The 20,177-nt window shown below is 45.6% G+C and overlaps 1 protein-coding gene across 5 annotated transcripts in view; it reads left to right on the top strand.

Annotated features, from left to right (window-relative positions):
* Positions 1–20,177, top strand: part of MYRF (myelin regulatory factor) — a 143,186-nt gene that overhangs the window by 77,194 nt on the left and 45,815 nt on the right. For 4 of the 5 annotated variants that reach the window (XM_044270622.1, XM_044270623.1, XM_044270621.1 and 1 more), the window contains exons 2-5: positions 1,094–1,178; positions 12,386–12,709; positions 16,451–16,512; positions 19,878–20,157. In XM_044270622.1, the coding sequence (XP_044126557.1) occupies positions 1,094–1,178; positions 12,386–12,709; positions 16,451–16,512; positions 19,878–20,157 (751 nt within the window). Of the gene's footprint in view, positions 1–1,093; positions 1,179–12,385; positions 12,710–16,450; positions 16,513–16,532; positions 17,056–19,877; positions 20,158–20,177 lie in introns of those variants that run through there. The other variant, XM_044270625.1, reaches the window with a different exon arrangement.

Below are 20,177 nucleotides of genomic sequence, written 5' to 3'. Positions count from 1 at the left end.
TATGTTTGTAGTTCTGTTTCGCAAAAAAACATGTCCTATTATTGTCCACAATTACGGACAAGGATTGTACTGTTCTATGAAGGGCCAGCTGTTCCGCAAAATACGGAATGCACACTGATGTCATCCATATTTTTTGCGGATCACAAAATACATACAGCCGTGTGCAAGTGGCCTTACAGGGAGAGAGCTACAGCAGAAAGGACACACCCCTGAGATGCCAGGCTGGGGATAATCTAGCAGAGCAATTGGAGCAATGAATGGGGAGATCTCTGGATCAATGTGAGGTACAGGGCTGGTTGGTGATGGCTAACCTGCGACACTCCAGCTGTGGTGAGACTACGACTCCCAGCATGCTCCATTCATTTTTATGGAGCTTTGAGAACAGCCAAGCAAGTGTGCATTTTGGGATTTGTAGCTTTACCACAGCTGGAGTGCCGGAGGTTTTCCATCACAGCCCTATATTATATCTGATTTGCGTTTTTTTTTTTTCTAACATCAGTCACAGCATAACCCCTGTAAAGGACATCGGCATCTTCTTAACACCCCTCAATTTTCAATTCATTTGCAAGATGTCCTACAAATGGCTCGTGCACACAAAGTTATTTTATTTCCGTGACCAATCAGTTTTTTTTGTGGCCCATATGCGGAACCATTCACTTCAATGGGTCTGCAAAAAACGGAAATTACTCCATGTGCATTCCGTTTCGGTATGTCCACAAAAAAGATAGAACATGTCCTATTCCTGTCCATTATGCGGACAAGGATAGGCATTGTTACAATGGATCTGCAAAACAAAACTGATGCAATACAGATGTCACGCGGACATCATCCGTATTTTTACAGATCCGTGTTTTGCGGACCACAGAATACATACGGTCGTGTGCATGAGCCCTAACAATCGACTGCGTTGTGCGGGTTTACTCACAGTGATTGGTGTGGACATTACTACGTCTTTTACCTGCTAGATTTACAGCTATTGCTTATTGTCCTGTACAGAGTGGTATAACACAGGGCTGTGGATTAGATGGATCTCAGCACGTGGAAGTGCAGCTCTCATCTCAGCCTAAATCTATTTTCATATTCTGTATTTCAGGACATGATATCAATGGCGCTCTGGAACCATCAATTGACACCAGTATCCTAGAGGAATACATCAGTAAAGAGGATTCTTCAGAAATGTGAGTCTCTCGTTCCGCATCCTTACACGTTCTGACATCTGGCAATGGACTCTGCTCCACTGACAGAATACAGGCTGCCATAAATTCTGGAGGATCCACCGGACAGAGCTTAAAGGGAATCTGTCACCAGTGACCTGCCTATCCAGCTGTTTGCATGGCCTCTTTCACACTTGCGTTGTCCGGATCTGTCGTGTACCCCATTTACCGGAATTACACGCCGGATCCGGAAAAACGCAAGTGAACTGAAAGCATTTGAAGACGGTTCCGTCTTCAAAATGCTTTCAGTGTTACTATGGCACCCAGGACGCTATTAAAGTCCTGGTTGCCATAGTAGGAGCGGGGGAGCGGTATACTTACAGTCCGCGCAGCTCCCGGGGCGCTCCAGAATGACGTCAGAGCTCCCCATGCGCATGGATGACGTGCCATGCGATCACGTGATCCATGCGCTTGGGGCGCCCTGACGTCACTCTGGAGCGCCCCGGGAGCTGCATGGACGGTAAGTATACTGCTCCCCCCGCTCCCCACTACACTTTACCATGGCTGCCAGGACTTTACCATGGCTTTACCATGGCAGCCATGGTAACCATTCAGAAAAAGCTAAACGTCGGATCCGGCAATGCGCCGAAACGACGTTTAGCTTAAGGCCAGATCCGGATTAATGCCGTTCAATGGGCATTAATTCCGGATCCGGCCTTGCGGCAAGTCTTCATGATTTTTGGCCGGAGCAAAAAGCGCAGCATGCTGCAGTATTTTCTCCGGCCAAAAAACGTTCTGGTCCTGAACTGAAGACATCCTGATGCATCCTGAACGGATTTCTCTCCATTCAGAATGCATGGGGATAATCCTGATCAGGATTCTTCCGGCATAGAGCCCCGACGACGGAACTCTATGCCGGAACAAAAGAACGCAAGTGTGAAAGAGCCCTAAAAATGCTGTTTTTCCTTTTGTTGATGTGAAGCTCCGTTTCGAATAATGACACTTTCTCCTGATATGTAAATTAAGCCTTTGGTGCAATAGTGGAGTTTGCACCCAAACGCCACTATTTTCTATGTTGCCTCGCTGCTTTGACACTGCCGGGCCCTCTTAATCAACTTCATAACTTCTAGCAGGAATAATAAAGGAATGGCATAACATGGAATTACAAGAATAGCTGCTCCAGAATTGTTATTACAAGTAGTTGCTAAAACATGTACGGCGCAACCGGATGTGACTTAAAGCCCAGCGCCGTACATGAATGGCGCTCTAATCGGGTGGGTGCAGGAGCTGATAGCCAGACCCCTGCTGTATGCGCCGGCATCAGTGAAAACACAGATGCCGGCGCATTAAGCCTTCATGTGCCACGGTCAGCGCTGACCGCGGCACGTGCGATGTCCTTGCGGGGATCGGAGCAGGCATCGGGTCCCCGCGCTGCTGTGACGGGGACCCGATGGCAAGGAAGGCAGCCCGATGCCTTCCTTGAGAGCCTGTGAGATCCAGCCCCCTGGATCTCACAGGCAAGCAGGCTGAAGTGTTTTACATTCAGTAATTCACTTACAGACAATGGCCTCATGCACACGACCGTTGTGTGCATCCGTGGCCGTTGTGCCGTTTTCCGTTTTTTTTCGCTGACCCATTGACTTTCAATGGGTCCGTGGAAAAATCGGAAAATGCACCGTTTTGCAGCCGAGGCCGTGATCCGTGTATCCTGTCCGTCAAAAAAATATGACCTGTCCTATTTTTTTTGACGGACAACGGTTCACGGACCCATTCAAGTCAATGGGTCCGTGAAAGAACACGGATGCACACAAGATTGGCATCCGTGTCCGTGATCCGTGGCCGTAGGTTGCTTTCATACAGACGGATCCGAAGATCCGTCTGCATAAAAGCTTTTTCAGATCTAAGTTTTCACTTCGTGAAAACTCATATCCGACAGTATATTCTAACACAGAGGCGTTCCCATGGTGATGGGGACGCTTCTAGTTAGAATACACTACAAACTTTGTACAAGACTGCCCCCTGCTGCCTGGCAGCACCCGATCTCTTACAGGGGGATATGATAGCACAATTAACCCCGTCAGGTGCGGCACCTGAAGGGGTTAATTGTACTATCATATCCCCCTGTAAGAGATCAGGGCTGCCAGGCAGCAGGGGGCAGACCCCCCCCCCCTCCCCAGTTTGAATATCATTGGTGGCACAGTGTGCGCCCCCCATCGGACCCCCTTCCTCCCTCTAGTGTAATAAATCATTGGTGGCACAGTGAGCACCCCCCCATCGGGCCCCCCCTTCCTCCCTCTATTGTTATAAATCGTTGGTGGCACAGTGAGCGCCCCCCCATCGGGCCCCCCCTTCCTCCCTCTATTGTTATAAATCGTTGGTGGCACAGTGTGCGCCCCCCATCGGGCCCCCCCTTCCTCCCTCTATTGTTATAAATCGTTGGTGGCACAGTGTGCGCCCCCCATCGGGCCCCCCCTTCCTCCCTCTATTGTTATAAATCGTTGGTGGCACAGTGTGCGCCCCCCATCGGCCCCCCTCCCTCTATAGCAGTAACAGCATTGGTGGCCAGTGTGCGGCCTCCCATCTCCCCCCCCCCCCCCATCATTGGTGGCAGCGGAGTTCCGATCGGAGTCCCAGTTTAATCGCTGGGGCTCCGATCGGTAACCATGGCAACCAGGAAGCTACTGCAGCCCTGGTTGCCATGGTTACTTAGCAATAGTACAACAGTAGAAGATTCATACTTACCTGCTTGCTGCTGCGATGTCTGTGACCAGCTGGGAGCTCCTCCTACTGGTAAGTGACAGTTCTTTAGCAATGCGCCGCACAGACCTTTCACTTACCAGTAGGTGGAGCTCCCGGCCGGACACAGACATCGCAGCAGCAAGCAGGTAACTATGAATCTTCTACTATTGTACTATTGCTAAGTAACCATGGCAACCAGGACTGCAGTAGCGTCCTGGTTGCCATGGTTACCGATCGGAGCCCCAGCGATTAAACTGGGACTTCGATCGGAACTCCACTGCCACCAATGATCGGGGGGGGGGGAGAGATGGGAGGCCGCACACTGCCACCAATGTTGTTACTGCTATAGAGGGAGGGGGGCCGATGGGGGGCGCACACTGTGCCACCAACGATTTATTACACTAGAGGGAGGAAGGGGGGGCCGATGGGGGGCGCACACTGTGCCACCAATGATTTATTACACTAGAGGGAGGAAGGGGGGGCCGATGGGGGGCGCACACTGGCCACCAACGATTTATTACACTAGAGGGAGGACGGGGCGCCCGATGGGGGGCGCACACTGTGCCACCAACGATGTTCAAACTGGGGAGGGGGGGGGGGGTCTGCCCCCTGCTGCCTGGCAGCCCTGATCTCTTACAGGGGGATATGATAGTACAATTAACCCCTTCAGGTGCGGCACCTGAGGAGTTAATTGTGCTGATCACGGCCCCCTGTAAGAGATCGGGTGCTGCCAGGCAGCAGGGGGCAGTCTTGTACAAAGTTTGTAGTGTATTCTAACTAGAAGCGTCCCCATCACCATGGGAACGCTTCTGTGTTAGAATATACTGTCGGATCTGAGTTTCACAAAGTAGCTCATATCTGACAGTATATTCTAACATAGAGGCGTTCCCATGGTGATGGGGACGCTTCAAGTTAAAATATACCATCGGATTGGAGAAAACTCCAATCCGATGGTATAAAAGAACTCCAGACTTTACATTGAAAGTCAATGGGGACGGATCCGTTTGAAATGGCACCATATTGTGTCAACATCAAACGGATCCGTCCCCATTGACTTGCATTGTAATTCAGGACGGATCCGTTTGGCTCCGCACGGCCAGGCGGACACCAAAACGACTTTTTTTTCATGTCCGTGGATCCTCCAAAAATCAAGGAAGACCCACGGACGAAAAAACGGTCACGGATCACGGACCAACGGAACCCCGTTTTTGCGGACCATGAAAAAATACTGTCGTGTGCATGAGGCCAATGCATGACAATACAGAAGCATTGTAAAGGGGATCAGACCCCCAAAAGTTGAAGTCCCAGAGTGGGACAAAAAATAAAGTGATAAAAGAAGTAAAAAAAAAAAAAAGTTTTACAAAAAATGAAGTTTCAAGTAAAAAAAACAAAAAAAAACAAAACAAAAAAACAAACAAAAAAAGTTACATTTTTTTTTTTTAAAGGAAAAAAAGAAAAGTATACATATTAGGTATTGCCGCGTCCATATCGACCGGCTTCATGACCCTACCCCTCAGGTAAACACCGTCAAAAAAATAAAATAAAAACGGTGACATTTTTTTGTCACCTTACATCACTAAAAGTGCAACACCAAGTGATCAAAAAGGCGTATGTTTGTTTTCAGTCTTGCATAACGGGACCCAGACCGATCTGTTTTGATTTCCATAGACTTCTATTAGGACGGAGAGCAAACGGACTGCCTTTTAAAGGCTTCCGTTTTGCATTCCGTCAAAATACAAGTCTATGGGCAGAAGAACAGATCTGTCCTTCTTGTCTAATGGATTCTGTTATAACCATGTTATAACAGAAAGCCATAACGGAATCCCTAACGCTAGTGTGAACCCACCCTTACTGGAAAAAATTTATTAAAATGGAAAATCTGCCCAAAAAGTCAAATTCTGAAATTTCATCTCCATTTTCCATTAATTCTTGTGGAACACCTAAAGGGTTAATGAAGTTTGTAAAATCTGTTTTGAATACCTTGAGGGGTGTAGTTTCTAAAATGGGGTCACTTTTTTGGAGTTTCTACTCTAGGGGTGCATCAGGGGGTCTTCAAATGTGACATGGCAGCTTAAAATTATCCCAGTGAAATCTGCCTTCCAAAAACCATATGGCGTTCCTTTCCTTCTGCGCTCTGCCGTGTGCCCGTACAGCAGTTTTTCGACCACATATGGGGTGTTTCTGTAAACTCAGGACAGGATTCAGGGCAATAAATATTGAGTTTTGTTTGGCTGTTAACCCAAACATGAAGTAGACATATGGGGAATGTAAAGTTATAACTATTTTTGGAGTTATTACTATCTATTATAAAAGTAGAGAAATTGAAATTTGGAAATTTGCTAATTTTTGCAAACTTTTGGTAAATTTGGTATTTTTTCATAAATAAAAATAAAATGTTTTGACTACATTTTACCACTCTCATGAAGTACAATATGTGACGAGAAAACAATCTCAGAATGGCCTGGATAAGTAAAAGCGTTTTAAAGTTATTACCACATAAAATGACACTGGTCAGATTTGCTAAAAAATGGCCTGGGCAGAAAGTTGAAAAATGGTGTGGTCCTGAAAGGGTTAGGCCCCTTTCACACGGGCGAGTATTCCGCCCGGATGCGATGCGTGAGTTGAACGCATTGCACCCGCACTGAATCCCGACCCATTCATTTCTATGGGGCTCTTCACATGAGCGGTGATTTTCACGCATTACTTGTGCGTTGCGTGAAAATCGCAGCATGTTCTATATTCTGCGTTTTTCACGTAACGCAGGCCCCATAGAAATGAATGGGTCTGGGTGAAAATCGCAAGCATCCGCAAGCAAGTGCGGATGCGGTGCGATTTTCACGCACGGTTGCTAGGAGACAATTGGGATGGAGACCCGATCATTATTATTTTCCCTAATAACCTGGTTATAAGGGAAAATAATAGCATTCTGAATACAGAATGCATAGTAAAATAGCGCTGGAGGGGTTAAAATTTTTTTTTTAACTCATCTTAATCCACTTGATCGCGCAGCCGGCATCTCCTTCTGTCTTCATCTTAGCTGTGTGCAGTAACAGGACCTGTGGTGATGTCACTTCGGTCATCACATGATCCATCACCATGGTAAAAGATCATGTGATGGATCATGTGATGACCGGAGTGACGTCACCACAGGTCCTGTTCCTACACACAGCTAAGATGAAGACAGAAGGAGATGCCGGCTCCGCGATCAAGTGGATTATGGTGAGTTAAATCATTTTTTATTTTTTTTTAACCCCTCCAACGCTATTTTACTATGCATTCTGTATTCAGAATGCTATTATTTTCCCTTATAACCATGTTATAAGGGAAAATAATACAATCTACAGAACACCGATCCCAAGCCCGAACTTCTGTGAAGAACTTCGGGTTTGGGTACCAAACATGCGTGATATTTCTCACACGAGTGCAAAACGCATTACAATGTTTTGCACTCGCGCAGAAAAATCGTGCGTGTTCCCGCAACGCACCCGCACCTTTTCCCGCAACGGCCGTGTGAAGCCAGCCTTAAACAAAAGAGGATCAGCTTTCTATTTTCTCAGACTGTGCAAGGACACGCCCCCAACTGGTAAAAACCCATCTGGCCATTCATTGCAGTCTGCTAGTCATTCATTCATAATTTCTAACAGGAATAATAAAGGAATGGCACGACACAGAGCCATAAGAATACTGTAGATGCTCCAGAACTGTTAATACATGGGGAAAGCAAAATAGAAAGTAACTAAAAAAACCTTATGTCAGGAGAGGTGAGAAGTCCGCTTTAAAGGTAACTAGAGGACATCCATTATCATTTTGTAGATGTGAGTATAATAATAATAATAATAATATAATAAAGGAGCCTATTAGCTGCACGATGCTGGGAGGCTATTCTTCTGATATCTAGGACATTTCGCCCATGTAATTGCATCAGAACTCCTTTATCAATGCACAGTTGTAAAAGGAGAAGCTTTATCCCGGAGCCGTAATAAAGACTACTTTGGGAATCGCATGAATAAGAATTCCCTGATATGTTATTAACCCTTTCCACAGAGTTATGAGTCATAGAGCCAACCTTTCAGTCTCTACATTTGTGATATAGACCAATGCAGTCTTCTGATGTGTGCCAGTGACTTGGTATGTCCCTTTAAACCGGATTGAGAACACGTTATTTCGGAACTTCTTAACCCCTTAATAACCATCACACACAGAAGTTTGTGCGACCATGATCTTGACATTTCCGCCTTCACAATCATGACTGCTGTGTACACACATGGAGGCTGCAGACTGGTCCAGCTGCTGGGTTTATCTAGATCCATTTGCCACATGATCGGCGCTGTCCTCCCAATGTACGGTGGTAACTGCTGCTCCTATGGTAGGCACAAAAAATGTGGAAAAAATATATATATTTTCTGACCCTTTCGGAGGGAGATGTCATAAAAATACTGTATAATGTAAAATAATTAAAACAAAGTAATAAATAATAAAAATGTACGCGAACAACCCCCACTCCCACCCCAGGAAAAAATAATATTTTTTAGAGGTTTGAGTGCATAATAAAAAAATAAAAAAAAATTGTGTATATATATATATATATATATATATATATATATATATATTTATATATATATTTTTTTCTACTGTCTATTTGCCCAAAAATAAAAGCATTTGCTATTTGGTAAAAAGAAAAAAAGTATCTCTCTAATAGATAGGTAGATAGATAACAGATATATATATATATATATATATATATATATATATAGACAGATTAGATAGACAGAACAGAAATAAGGAACAAAAACATTTAACCAACACATGCAAACATTGCTAAGAAAGCACAGAAGCACAGCTATGAAAGAGTTAAATGTGCTCTGAAATAGAAATAACTCCTTTTTACCTAAACCATTGCAACACAGACTTGCTGGACTTTGGTTTTGCTGTGTGGGCTCTTCTGTAAACTCATGAAAGGAACAGAGAAAACATCTCACTAGCTGCCATTCTGAGATCTGCACCACACAGTTTTGTACTGCACAGACGACATCTAGTGGACAAAGTGGATACTGCATTTGTCATTAAAAAAATAAAAAATAAACTAATGCAGAAAAAAAAAAAAGTTTGGTAGGTTTGCCTATAGCAACTCATCAGATTCCAGCTTTTATTTTCAGGTTGGTGATATGAAAGAGTAAGGCCCCTTTCACACGAGTGAGTTTTCTGCGTGGGTGCAATGCGTGACGTGAACGCATAGCACCCGTGAATTAATCCTGACCCATTTATTTCAATAGGTCTGTGCACATTAGCGTTTTTTTTTTTTCACACATCAGTTCTGCGTTGCATTAAAAAATGCAGCATGTTCTATATTCAGCGTTTTACACCCAGCCCTGGCCCCATAGAAGTGAATGCGGCTTCAGGGAAAAACACGTTGCATCCGGAAGCAAGTGCGGATGCAGTGCGTTTTTCACTGATGGTTGCTAGGAGATGTTGTTTGTAAACCTTCAGTTTTTTATCACGTGCGTTAAAAACGCATAAAAACGCATTGCACCCACGCGGGTGGGAGCACTGGTTGCACCCAATGGTCGGACACCCGCCAATCAGACATTTTATCCCCTAACCCATGGATGTTAGGGACAATGCCCTCTAATGGAGGGGCCAGGTCTTCCAGAGATTGGACCCAGCCTCAATAGACTGTTAGGTATCACTAGGATATGCCATAAATGTCAGATAGGTGTAGGTCCCACCTGTGGGATATGATCCGCTGCTATCGGCTATTTTCAGAAGTCCCATAGACTATGGCATATACTGATCTCATAGGGTCCCACAGCGGAACTTAGTATGGGCCCTCCGCACCTAGTTTCCCAGCGTACATGCATCAATCACTCTCAGGCAATGCTGAACAAGTGCAACGCCCCAGATTCTGACAAATTTTTACAAATTGTAATTTAAAAAAGTTGTCTTCGGACTCTCCCACTTTATCAGACTTTTATGTTGGCAAAAGTGAATCAGGTGCTTCAAATATATGGAGTTCGTTCTGAAAACCATATTTCTCAATTTATTTACACCACAAAACTGGCAAAATCACATTGATAAATCTGCTTCTTTCTATTACAAAGCTACCTGGCTGCCTGCTGCCACCACTAGGGGGAGCTCAGTGAATAGGTTTGAATACAACTACAATGGAAGCTGTAATAATCTTTTTGAATTGAGCTCCCCCTAGTGGCATCTGCATGAAAATTATGTGTTTTTAAGCGGGGAAGGGAAGAACAAGTTCCATGCCGAGCTAGCCCTCACCCTGGGCCTCTATTACAGGTATGCTACTGCCCATAGTGGTGAATGGAGGGATGGCAGCACTTGCGTGACTTTCTCGCCATTCACTGCTATGGGAATTAGGAAAATAGCCAAGTGTGCTCACTTGGCTATTTTTGGAACTCCCAAAACAGTGAATGGTGAGAAAGCATGGTGTGGTCTCCTACACTTTGGGGGCCCTGTTATGGAGATAGGAGTAGGACCAGCTCCTTTTTTACATTTATGGCACATCCTTTCGATATGCCATCAGTGTCCTGGATGGGACAACCCCTTTCGTGCACAACTCTGAGGAGGGATAATGGTCTTTCATAGTTTGGTCGGAACCATCTTGCTCTAGTGCAACTGTTTACTATGAGAGTCTACAGGGTTGAGAACTTCAAAACCTGTGTCAACATTTAGGCAAGACCCTTTCCTGCTTCAGCATTCCTGGAATCCCATGCACCAAGCCAAGGTCCATAAAAATATCTGATCTCAATGAATGCAAGCATTTTGTCATAATACAAAATGTGGAAAGTCTTAAAATGAAGGAACCAAATTTACAATGTCCGTGGACCATGGTTATGGAAGGGCTTGTCCACGTCCAGCAATGCAGTGTGGAGATCTCCACTGTTTAGTGGTTGCTATTAACAAAGCTTAGTACATTTCCCCAGAAGAATCTCATGCCTCAGTGGCTTCACTACTGAACTGAAGGTTACGTGACTCACAGGGCCTTATAATCACTCATCCTCCATAAAACATGTCTCCATTGTGAATAGTCATCTGGCGATTTTTATTGAAAAAGGTCTCCATGTGCTCCACTGATTGTTTGCACCAAGATATTGAAGAATCCATCATGATCATCATGGCAGCTGTGAATGTGCAATATTCAAATCGGTTTTAGGGTCCATTCACACATCTGCATGAATGGGTCCGCATCCGTTCTGCAATGTTGCGGAACGTGTGCGGACACATTCATTTTCAATGGGGCCGGAAAAGATGCGGACAGCACACAGTGTGCTGTCCACATCCGCACTTCCATTCCGCAAAAAAATAGAACATGTCCTATTCTTGTCCGCAGACACGAACAAGAAAGGCATTTCCACTAAAGTGCCTGACATGTGCGGTCCGCCGATGTCCGTGCAATTTGCGGACGTGTGAATGGCCCCATATCCATACCGGCTTTATCGGAAGCTGTCTTACATCTAGAACTGGTGCTGGATGCGCCAAAGTTATAGAGAGGCCTGGCAGATCCACCACCAGCTATGGCGTCTAAAACGCAGGTCTTAATAAATGTGCCCCGGAATTTTTTGGTCTCTATTGGGACATTCTTCATACGTAACGTGATACAGTTTATGTTGGACACGTCTCTGTTCTTCTGCAACTCACCGAGTAAGGCCTCTTTCACACTTGCGTTGTCCGGATCCGGTGTGTACTCCACTTGCCGGAATTACACGCCGGATCCGGAAAAACACAAGTGTACTGAAAGCATTTGAAGACGGATCCGTCTTCAAAATGCGTTCAGTGTTACTATGGCAGCCAGGACGCTATTAAAGTCCTGGTTGCCATAGTAGTAGTGGGGAGCGGGGGAGCGGTATACTTACCGTCCGTGCGGCTCCCGGGGCGCTCCAGAGTGACGTCAGAGCGTTCCATGCGCATGGATGACGTGCCATGCGATCACTTCATCCATGCGCCTGGAGCGCCCTGACGTCACTCTGGAGCGCCCCGGGAGCCGCACGGACGGTAAGTATGCTGCTCCCCGCTACACTTTACCATGGCTGCCAGGACTTTAGCGTCCCGGCAGCCATGGTAACCACTCTAAAAAAGCTAAACGTCGGATCCGGCAATGCGCCGAAACGACGTTTAGCTTAAGGTCGGATCCGGATCAATGCCTTTCAATGGGCATTTATTCCGGATCCGGCCTTGCGGCAAGTCTTCAGTTTTTTTGGCCGGAGCAAAAAGCGCAGCATGCTGCGGTATTTTCTCCGGCCAAAAAACGTTCCGTTCCGGAACTGAAGACATCCTGATGCATCCTGAACGGATTTCACTCCATTCAGAATGCATTAGGATAATCCTGATCAGGATTCTTCCGGCATAGAGCCCCGACGACGGAACTCTATGCCGGAAGACAATAACGCAAGTGTGAAAGAGCCCTAACTTATACATGAGCAGTGTGAATGTATTTTCTGTATACTGAAATACCTATTTTTATGTTTCCAATGCAGCTGTTTCCCGGACATCCCCCCTTCCTCCAGCTATGCAAACCCTGGTCAACCTTGTACCTCCACTGGAATCCACGGACCTGGGGTCATCTCAAATTTAGGCCATGGTGGACCAGCCAACTCAGGTGGGGTCTTCCACATGGGTCAGCAAATGCCAGTGCGGCCTGGTATGAGTGGCTCATGTGGGGGGCCTCCGTTCCAATCACACCTCAACTGCAATAACAACAATGCCATGGTCAATCCCAAAGGATACCAGGGACCTCCAATGTGCATGAGCGGACCTGAGCTTCCTATCAAAGCAGAACCTAAAACCAGCTATGCAGCCGGGTAAGTGCTAGCAAAAGGTTGAAGGGATAAAGTGGGACTGGAAAGTCAATGATATGAGATGCCGAACCCTCAAAACGAGAAGGCAGTGTCAATAGAGGAATAACTTGAAACTCCTAATGCATATGTGATATTTATATTACTGATGTCTTCTTATGTGTCGTACCTGGGTCTGGGCTGTACAGTGATTTTGGTCACAACACCCCTCGCACATTCAAAGATTGCTGTGCAGCAGTGCAGCCATGAAACGCAATGGGGTCGCAACGTGACTCGCAAGGTGCCGCATATGTACCCCTGCTACAGTTCACAGTATCAATGCACTGCATATCACCAGGGCATACAAAAAATGACCACCAATCTTATAGTTAGGCCCCTTTCACACGGGCGAGTATTCCGCGCGGGTGCAATGTGTGAAGTTCACTCAACACTACTCAATATCTTTAATGGGTTAATGTATCCAACGAATGTAATAAAAAATGAAAATATCTGGAGTAATACAAACTGTAACTATATGAATGCAAACTGTAACTACTGTTGTCATGGACAGCCTCTGGCAACTAGGCCACTGTCTAGACCAGGCATCCTCAAACTGTGGCCCTCCAGCTGTTTCAAAACTACAACTCCCAGCATGCCCGAACAGCCTACAGGTATCAGCCTACAGCAGGGCATTGTGGGAGTTGTAGTTTGAGGATGGAGGGCCGCAGTTTGAGGATGCCTGGTCTAGACAGAGCTATAGCTACATATTTTGGTGAAGTAGGGAGAAAGGAAAGAACAGTGTTTGGACCACGTCAACTGCTTTACTATCACTTTGTGTACACAGAGTGGAGGGGAAGGGAGCAGGGAAGCTACTGAGCATGTCCGTCCACCTCTGAATGCAGGAGAAGGTGGACCAGAAGCATAAACAGCAGGGGGTGCTACCAGAGAGGAAAACGTAATGCGCATAAAAAACCTTACCATATCTTTATTGCATGCGCAACAGGCCGCCAAGGGTTGGTACCCAAGTGTAGGAATGGCCGAGTGGTATAGGGTGGCTTAAAATGTCCCTTCTAGTGTAAGTGAGTGACACGGTGCTCCTACCTGGATACGGTTGGACCCCAGGCGTTGGCTCCAAAGCAGACAAATAGGGGGAAATAGTTGAGGAATTTGAAGAAATAATTGAGTCCAGACCTTGTGATGAAGTTGAATAGCAGCTTTACTTTGATAAACTTTCATCAGACACTTCCAGCCCTTGTTTGGTCCCAGCAGGTTTTGGCATTAAAACTCTTGAAGGCAAACTCAACTCTGCTACATCTGTTGCTCTCTGGCTCTGCTGTGCTGACAGGCTTGCTGTATAACTTAGCTTCTTTTTTATGCTGCAACTTCTCTCTGTAGTCTGTCTCTTAATTATGCCGGGGAACTCTCCTCCTGGCTCCTGAGGCTTTAGGCTCCATTCACACGTCCGCAATGTGTTTTGCGGATACACGGAGACACGGATCCGCAAAACACGGAAAGCGGCAATGTGCTTTCCGCATTTTGCGGACCGCACATTGCCGACATAATAGAATATGCCTGTTCTTGTCCGCAATTGCGGACAAGAATAGGACATGTTCTATTTTTTTGCGGAAACGGAAGCACGGATGCGGAAGTGCGGATCCGCAAATGTGGATGCGGACAGCACATTCCGTCCCCATAGAGAATGAATGGGTCCGCAAAATTGCGGAAAGGATGCGGACCCATTTTGCGGACGTGTGAATGGACCCTTAAGCTGTGGCCTCCATATCCAGCAGAGCTGAAGGTGCTCTGGCTGGCTTAGCTTGGCCTGGACAGATCCAGCAGAGACGTGCCCAGCACACCCTCCTTCCCCTAGCAGGGGGTAAACTAGACTAACTAAAGCTGATCCCCACCCTTCCTGCAGGAAGTGGGACCCGCCCACTCCTCCACAGAGGGGGGTTAGAATGGAATGGAAAGCTCCATTCGACCTAACTGTAGCTCTGCCGTTCTGGCTGCCACCTGCTGGTGAACCAGGCACATTACATTTGAACATAACAGTTACATTAGAACTGCCCAAAAATAACAGAACTGATTTTCACCTTGCTGTTCTTGCAGTGATGGGTCCCACTGTGCTCGCTCCACTTTTTGCTCCTGTCTCAACTTAGCTGTAAATGGATGTGAGTGCCACTCAGCCAATCACTGACTGCAGGGATGACCCACCTTCTCACTAGCGATCGGCTGAGCGACAATCCCAGCCATTTCCTGCCAGGTCAAGGTGGGAGCAGGAGGTGGAGCGCAGTGGGGACCCTGGCACCGTCAGAATGGCAATGGTGGAGGATGGGCTGGCTGAGTATGAGTTCTGTTATCTTTTTTTCTTATAACATATACAGCCCAGGAGGAAACTTTTTTGGTTCTGGAACATCCATTTAAGGGCTCATGTATTTTTTTTTTTCCATTTCTGTTCCATTTCTTTACTGGTCTGTATGCGGAACCATTCACTTCAATGGGTCCACAAAAAACGGCAATTACTCCGTTTGCATTCCATTTCCATATGTCCGTTCTGCAAAAAAATCGAACATGTCCTATTCTTGTCCATTTTGCGGACAAGGACAGGCATTGTTACAATGGATCCGTACAAAAAAACGGATGCAATACGGATGTTTTTTTTTGCGGATACATGTTTTGTGAACCGCAAAATACAAACGGTTGTGTGCATGAGCCCTAAGTGTTTATGATCTTTTAATGAACTGTCCTCCTCCTCATGTCTCTCCAGCTGTGGCAAAACTACAACTCCTAACATGCCCTCACAGCCTACATTTCATAGGGCTTAGAGACTATGCAAAATGAGCTCCGCTGGCAACATCTCTACCTAAAGTTTGTGATGTACACCTTGTAGGGTAAACGTATGCTCCTCCGACAGGGAATTTGGGAATTCTTGAGTTGTGATTTTAATAGAAACAATGGAAAGGTCAAGCAGAAAAGTAGCTGTACTCCTGATGGAACCATGGAGGTTTCCTTTAAGTACACATGAAAGGGAAACCAGCGCGAAGCACCAAATCCAGCATCTCCAAGCCTGGTTAGATGTCCCTCAAGGCTTGGAGATCTCATAATCAGTGTTGGCCAGTTCGCCGTGTTCGCCAGCAAACACATGCGAGCTGCCATCTTAGCTCACAAGTTTGACGAGGCACAGGTAAGTCCGGTATGAAATGAAATGTGGTCTACGGGTGCAGGCAGTTCCGAGAACAGCCCGATGAAGGCCCCCGGCTGCTGTTCTCGGAACTGCCTGCTCCCGTAGACCGCATTTCATTTCAGACCGGCTCGCGCACAGGCACAGGTAAGGACTTACCTGTGCCTTGCCGGACTTGTGAGTTAAGATGGTAGCTCGCCTGTGTTCGCAGGCGAACTGGCCATCACTGCTTATAATCCCTTTCTTTTTTATCTGTACGGAAAGAGAGTTAGAACAGTTCTGGCCTTTAAAAATTCAGAATTGTTAATATATCACGTATATCTTTCCTGCTACCTTCTTAGGCTGGGTCCACACGTGAATCATCAGCTGTGGATTTGCGGTAATACATGCGGTTCTTGTCACAGTTTTATTAGCCGTATTTTTAGTTACGTGTGGACATACCCTTAAAATGTCTCCAACCCTAAGATCAAGAGATCTTCCTTTTGGTTAAAGTGGTCGTAAAGCTTTATATTCTAATAACTGGTAGGAATATATGAACAATACATGAGATGACTGTAAAGCATTTTCTCCATCTTCCTCCTCGTCAGCACTTTACCTGACTCTCCCCCGGACTCCGGATCAGAGGCGTACTCCCCCCAGCAGCTGAATGGTAAGTGCCTGTGCAGGATTTTCCCCTCCTTCCTTAGTGCTTTTATCCAGCTGGTGTAAACGGTCAGGGAAGAGAGAAGGTAAGGAACATATCAAATGTGTAAATATACCCGCTATACTGTTGTGCCTGCAAACGGGAGAGAACCGAGAGTGCGGAGACTGCGTCCGATGAAGGACTCTCGGAAGAGGAAGATTAATATGGAGAGGGATGTTGCCTGAAAGAAGCTGAAGGGGTTGGAAATTTCAGGATAGAGTTTGTGTAAACTAAGTGCAAGGAGGGTCTGGAGAGGTGAGCTGTGTAGGGGGTGGGGTGACGGTACAAGTGATAAGTAGGATGTTTGGATTGCAAAAAAAGGAAACGGCAACACTGAAGACGAATCTACCCTCTAAGTTGCGAACTTTGGATAGGAAGGAGTTAAAAGGGTACTCTACGGAGAATTTCACCTTGAATTACTTCTGTGGAGTTATCATTAACACGCTCCAAGCCACTTCGGAAGACCCTATATGGTGAGGAATGAAGGAGCGGACGGGTGACTGACGAGAGGTAAGACATCTTTGAGATGGTCAAGTTGTCTGTGTCGGTTGCTGGTAGAGAAATGGGAAGAGATGTCTCATAGGAGGTTCTCAAGGTTCGTTTGCTAAGGACACTCTCTGTATGAAAGGTCTGGGAGTGTCCTAGAGCAGGTGTCTCAAGAGGTGTAGAGTGTTGGATTTTGGCCCGCAGCGCGACAGGTGACAGTGTTTGGGTCGATGCCTCTGTGAAGTCAGTCCAGTGTGTGCAAACTTGAATCTTTGTTTATCAGAGCAGAGAAATGTCTGGAATTCTTTTCCTGCCCCTCCCTAAATTTATCAGGAGGAACGGTCTGGCCCCACACACATTCCCTCTGTTGAATGTTTTCTGACTACTGCGGTATTAGCGTGCCCTACAGTTATAGGTGATGCTGTTGTTTTGTGCCCGATTCAGGTTTATGTCTTTGTTACGCTTTGATTGGAAAGTCTATAATTTACCATAGGAACATAGACAAGGTGGCCAGTGAGGAGCGGCGTTCCCACTGGAGCGCTGGTGGTCACCCTAGATCTAATCTCCTTTACCAAGAAAACCGTACTTCTCTCAGGCTAAGACATCAAAACTGTGTGTGTTTGACCCCATAGAACCACAAACTGAAGGAAATACAATTAGGCTAGCCGACGTGTCACGCAACAAAAAGGGTATAACTACATTGCGAAATGTGTTGTGCGACATTTATTATAATGATATGGTGTCGCACTGCAACATGCAACATACTGCGGCAAGATGGATTTCTGTGCGACTATTGTGACGCAGCATATCCCATGTCACAGTGCGACACCATAGACTAACCCCTTCACGCCCAGCGCCGTACATGTGTTTAAAGGTGGTGCCCGCTCCTGCCGGCTGCGGGCGCCATAGCCGCGGGTGGCCGCCTGCTTCTTTTAGCAGACACCTGAGGCTCATGTCCGCAACCGGCATTAATGTCGATCGCTGACATTTAACCCCTCAGATGCCGTGGTCAATCCGGACCACGGCATCTGAGAGTGCGGAAACCGAAAGTGCGCACTTTCGGCTATGCTCCAGCTCCCCCGTGTGGCGATCAGAGGAACCGGAGCGGGTATGCAGCAACCCCTGTCTTTATGAATGACAGGAGGCTGCTGCATAGTATTTCCTATGGAACCCTTGCCTGTAATACGGCTCCATAGGAAAGTAGTGAAATCATCATAGATTCCAATGCTAGTGCATTGGAGTCTATGATAATAGCAATCAGATGATTGATTGTTATAGTTCCCTATGGGAACTATAAAAAAAAAGTGTGAAAAAAATAAAATAAAAAATAAACATAAAAATTCTAATCACCCCCACTTTTCCCACAATAAGAGAACTAAAAAAAAAAAAAAAAACCACATCATGTGTGTTGCGATGTGCGAAAAAACACCCATAGTATAAAAATATATGGCCGATTCTCAGTTTTTGGTCGCTTCATTTTCTAAAAAAAAAATGTTATAAAAAGTGATCAAAAAGTTATACACAGTAACACACCCCAGAATGGTATCGATGAAAAGTTCAGATCTGATTTTTTCCCCCCCACATTTTGCATTTTTTCATCGCTCTCAATATGCAAGAAAAACTATACATATAAGGTATCGCCGGATTCGTACTGACCTGTAGAATAAAAGTAACTGGTCAGTTTTAACGCACATCGAATGTCGTAAATAAAAAAATAAAAAAACATAAAACTGTAGTGAAATTGCTTTTTTTTTTTTTTTTGCAATTTCACCCCATTTGGAATTTTTTTCCCGCTTCCCACTACATCATATACAATATTAAATGGCCCTCATATGGCTATTAATATACAAATATTAACAAGCCCTCATATGGCTATGTGAACAGGTCAATAAAAAAAGTTATGGCTCTGGGGAGGCAGGGAGCGCAAAACGAAAACGCAAAAAAAAAAATTTTTTCTTTCTTTTTATTCCATCTATCTCATATCTCTCTGTCTATCTATCTATCTATTGGGCCAATAACAAGTGATAGTCGATGACCCGATACAAAGTAAAAGGGGTACAATTGATTGTTATTACAGTCATTCATCCCCCATTCACTTGGCATATTGTCATCAGCACGTCTCTGGTTTACACAGGGCGATGTGCTGCCAACAAAGGAGAATTGGTGATGAACAAGAGATGCAATAACCCATCAAACAAGCATTTTTGCTCATTTATCAGGTGACTGGTGGCATATTTACATGGGCCAATTACTGGGAATAAGCATTTGTACGAATGTTAGTTCCCGATAATTGGCCCGATCCTCATTTAACAGGTCCCCAGCAAGATTTCTGCTTAAATCTAATATACAAAACATACATCAGTTTTCCCACTTATTAACTTGTATCATGCAAGGAATAACACAATTCTGAGATCAAAAGTGAAAAAAAATCTGACTTTTTATCTCAGAATTTTTTTGGACTTCTAAACTGGGTAATGATCATTTCCAGTAAAGATAAGATGTTGCCTCTTGGCACTGCCATGTTCCCTATGCCCTAATGGACATATGGAGGTGGTAGAGGGAGGCTATCCCATATATAACGATATACCTAGAGTAATCACCTAGAGCATTTCACTTGTTAACCCCTTATAATCTGTATTTCACCGGAGCGCCAATGCTGTTCGCCTCTTTCTTCTAGTTATCTCCCAGCACAGCAAATGTCTTCTTCTCCCCCTTTGTAGACCAGATTCACATTCTTGCATGAGTTGCTATAGTGGATGACCATACTTTTAGTAAAGTGTTAATGCTGGTTGTCTGACTTGCTGCCATGTTTATTTTGTACCAATATATTTTTGCATATTCTATAGATCCTCACCTGCTTCGCACTATGACCCCAGAAAATATTTGTCACATGACCCCACCTTCTCGCCTGGAGCACCCACCACCGTCTCACCTTCAAGGCCCACCTCCGCCACATCCTGCACACCAGCAGCACTACCCTAACATGCAACGGGATTTGTACCTGAAAGTGGAGTCCTTGATGCCCCCGTACCCGCCACTTGGACCTGGTATTCCTCCCACAGTCCTCCACCACGCACAGCAATCTCAGATGCTTCACCAGCTTCTCCAGCAGCAACATGGATCAGAGTAGGTACCACTAGAGTCAT

The sequence above is a fragment of the Bufo gargarizans genome, chromosome 10, assembly GCF_014858855.1.
Source record: "Bufo gargarizans isolate SCDJY-AF-19 chromosome 10, ASM1485885v1, whole genome shotgun sequence".
NCBI classification, from domain to species: domain Eukaryota; kingdom Metazoa; phylum Chordata; class Amphibia; order Anura; family Bufonidae; genus Bufo; species Bufo gargarizans.
This window is presented reverse-complemented; position numbering and strand designations above follow the sequence as displayed.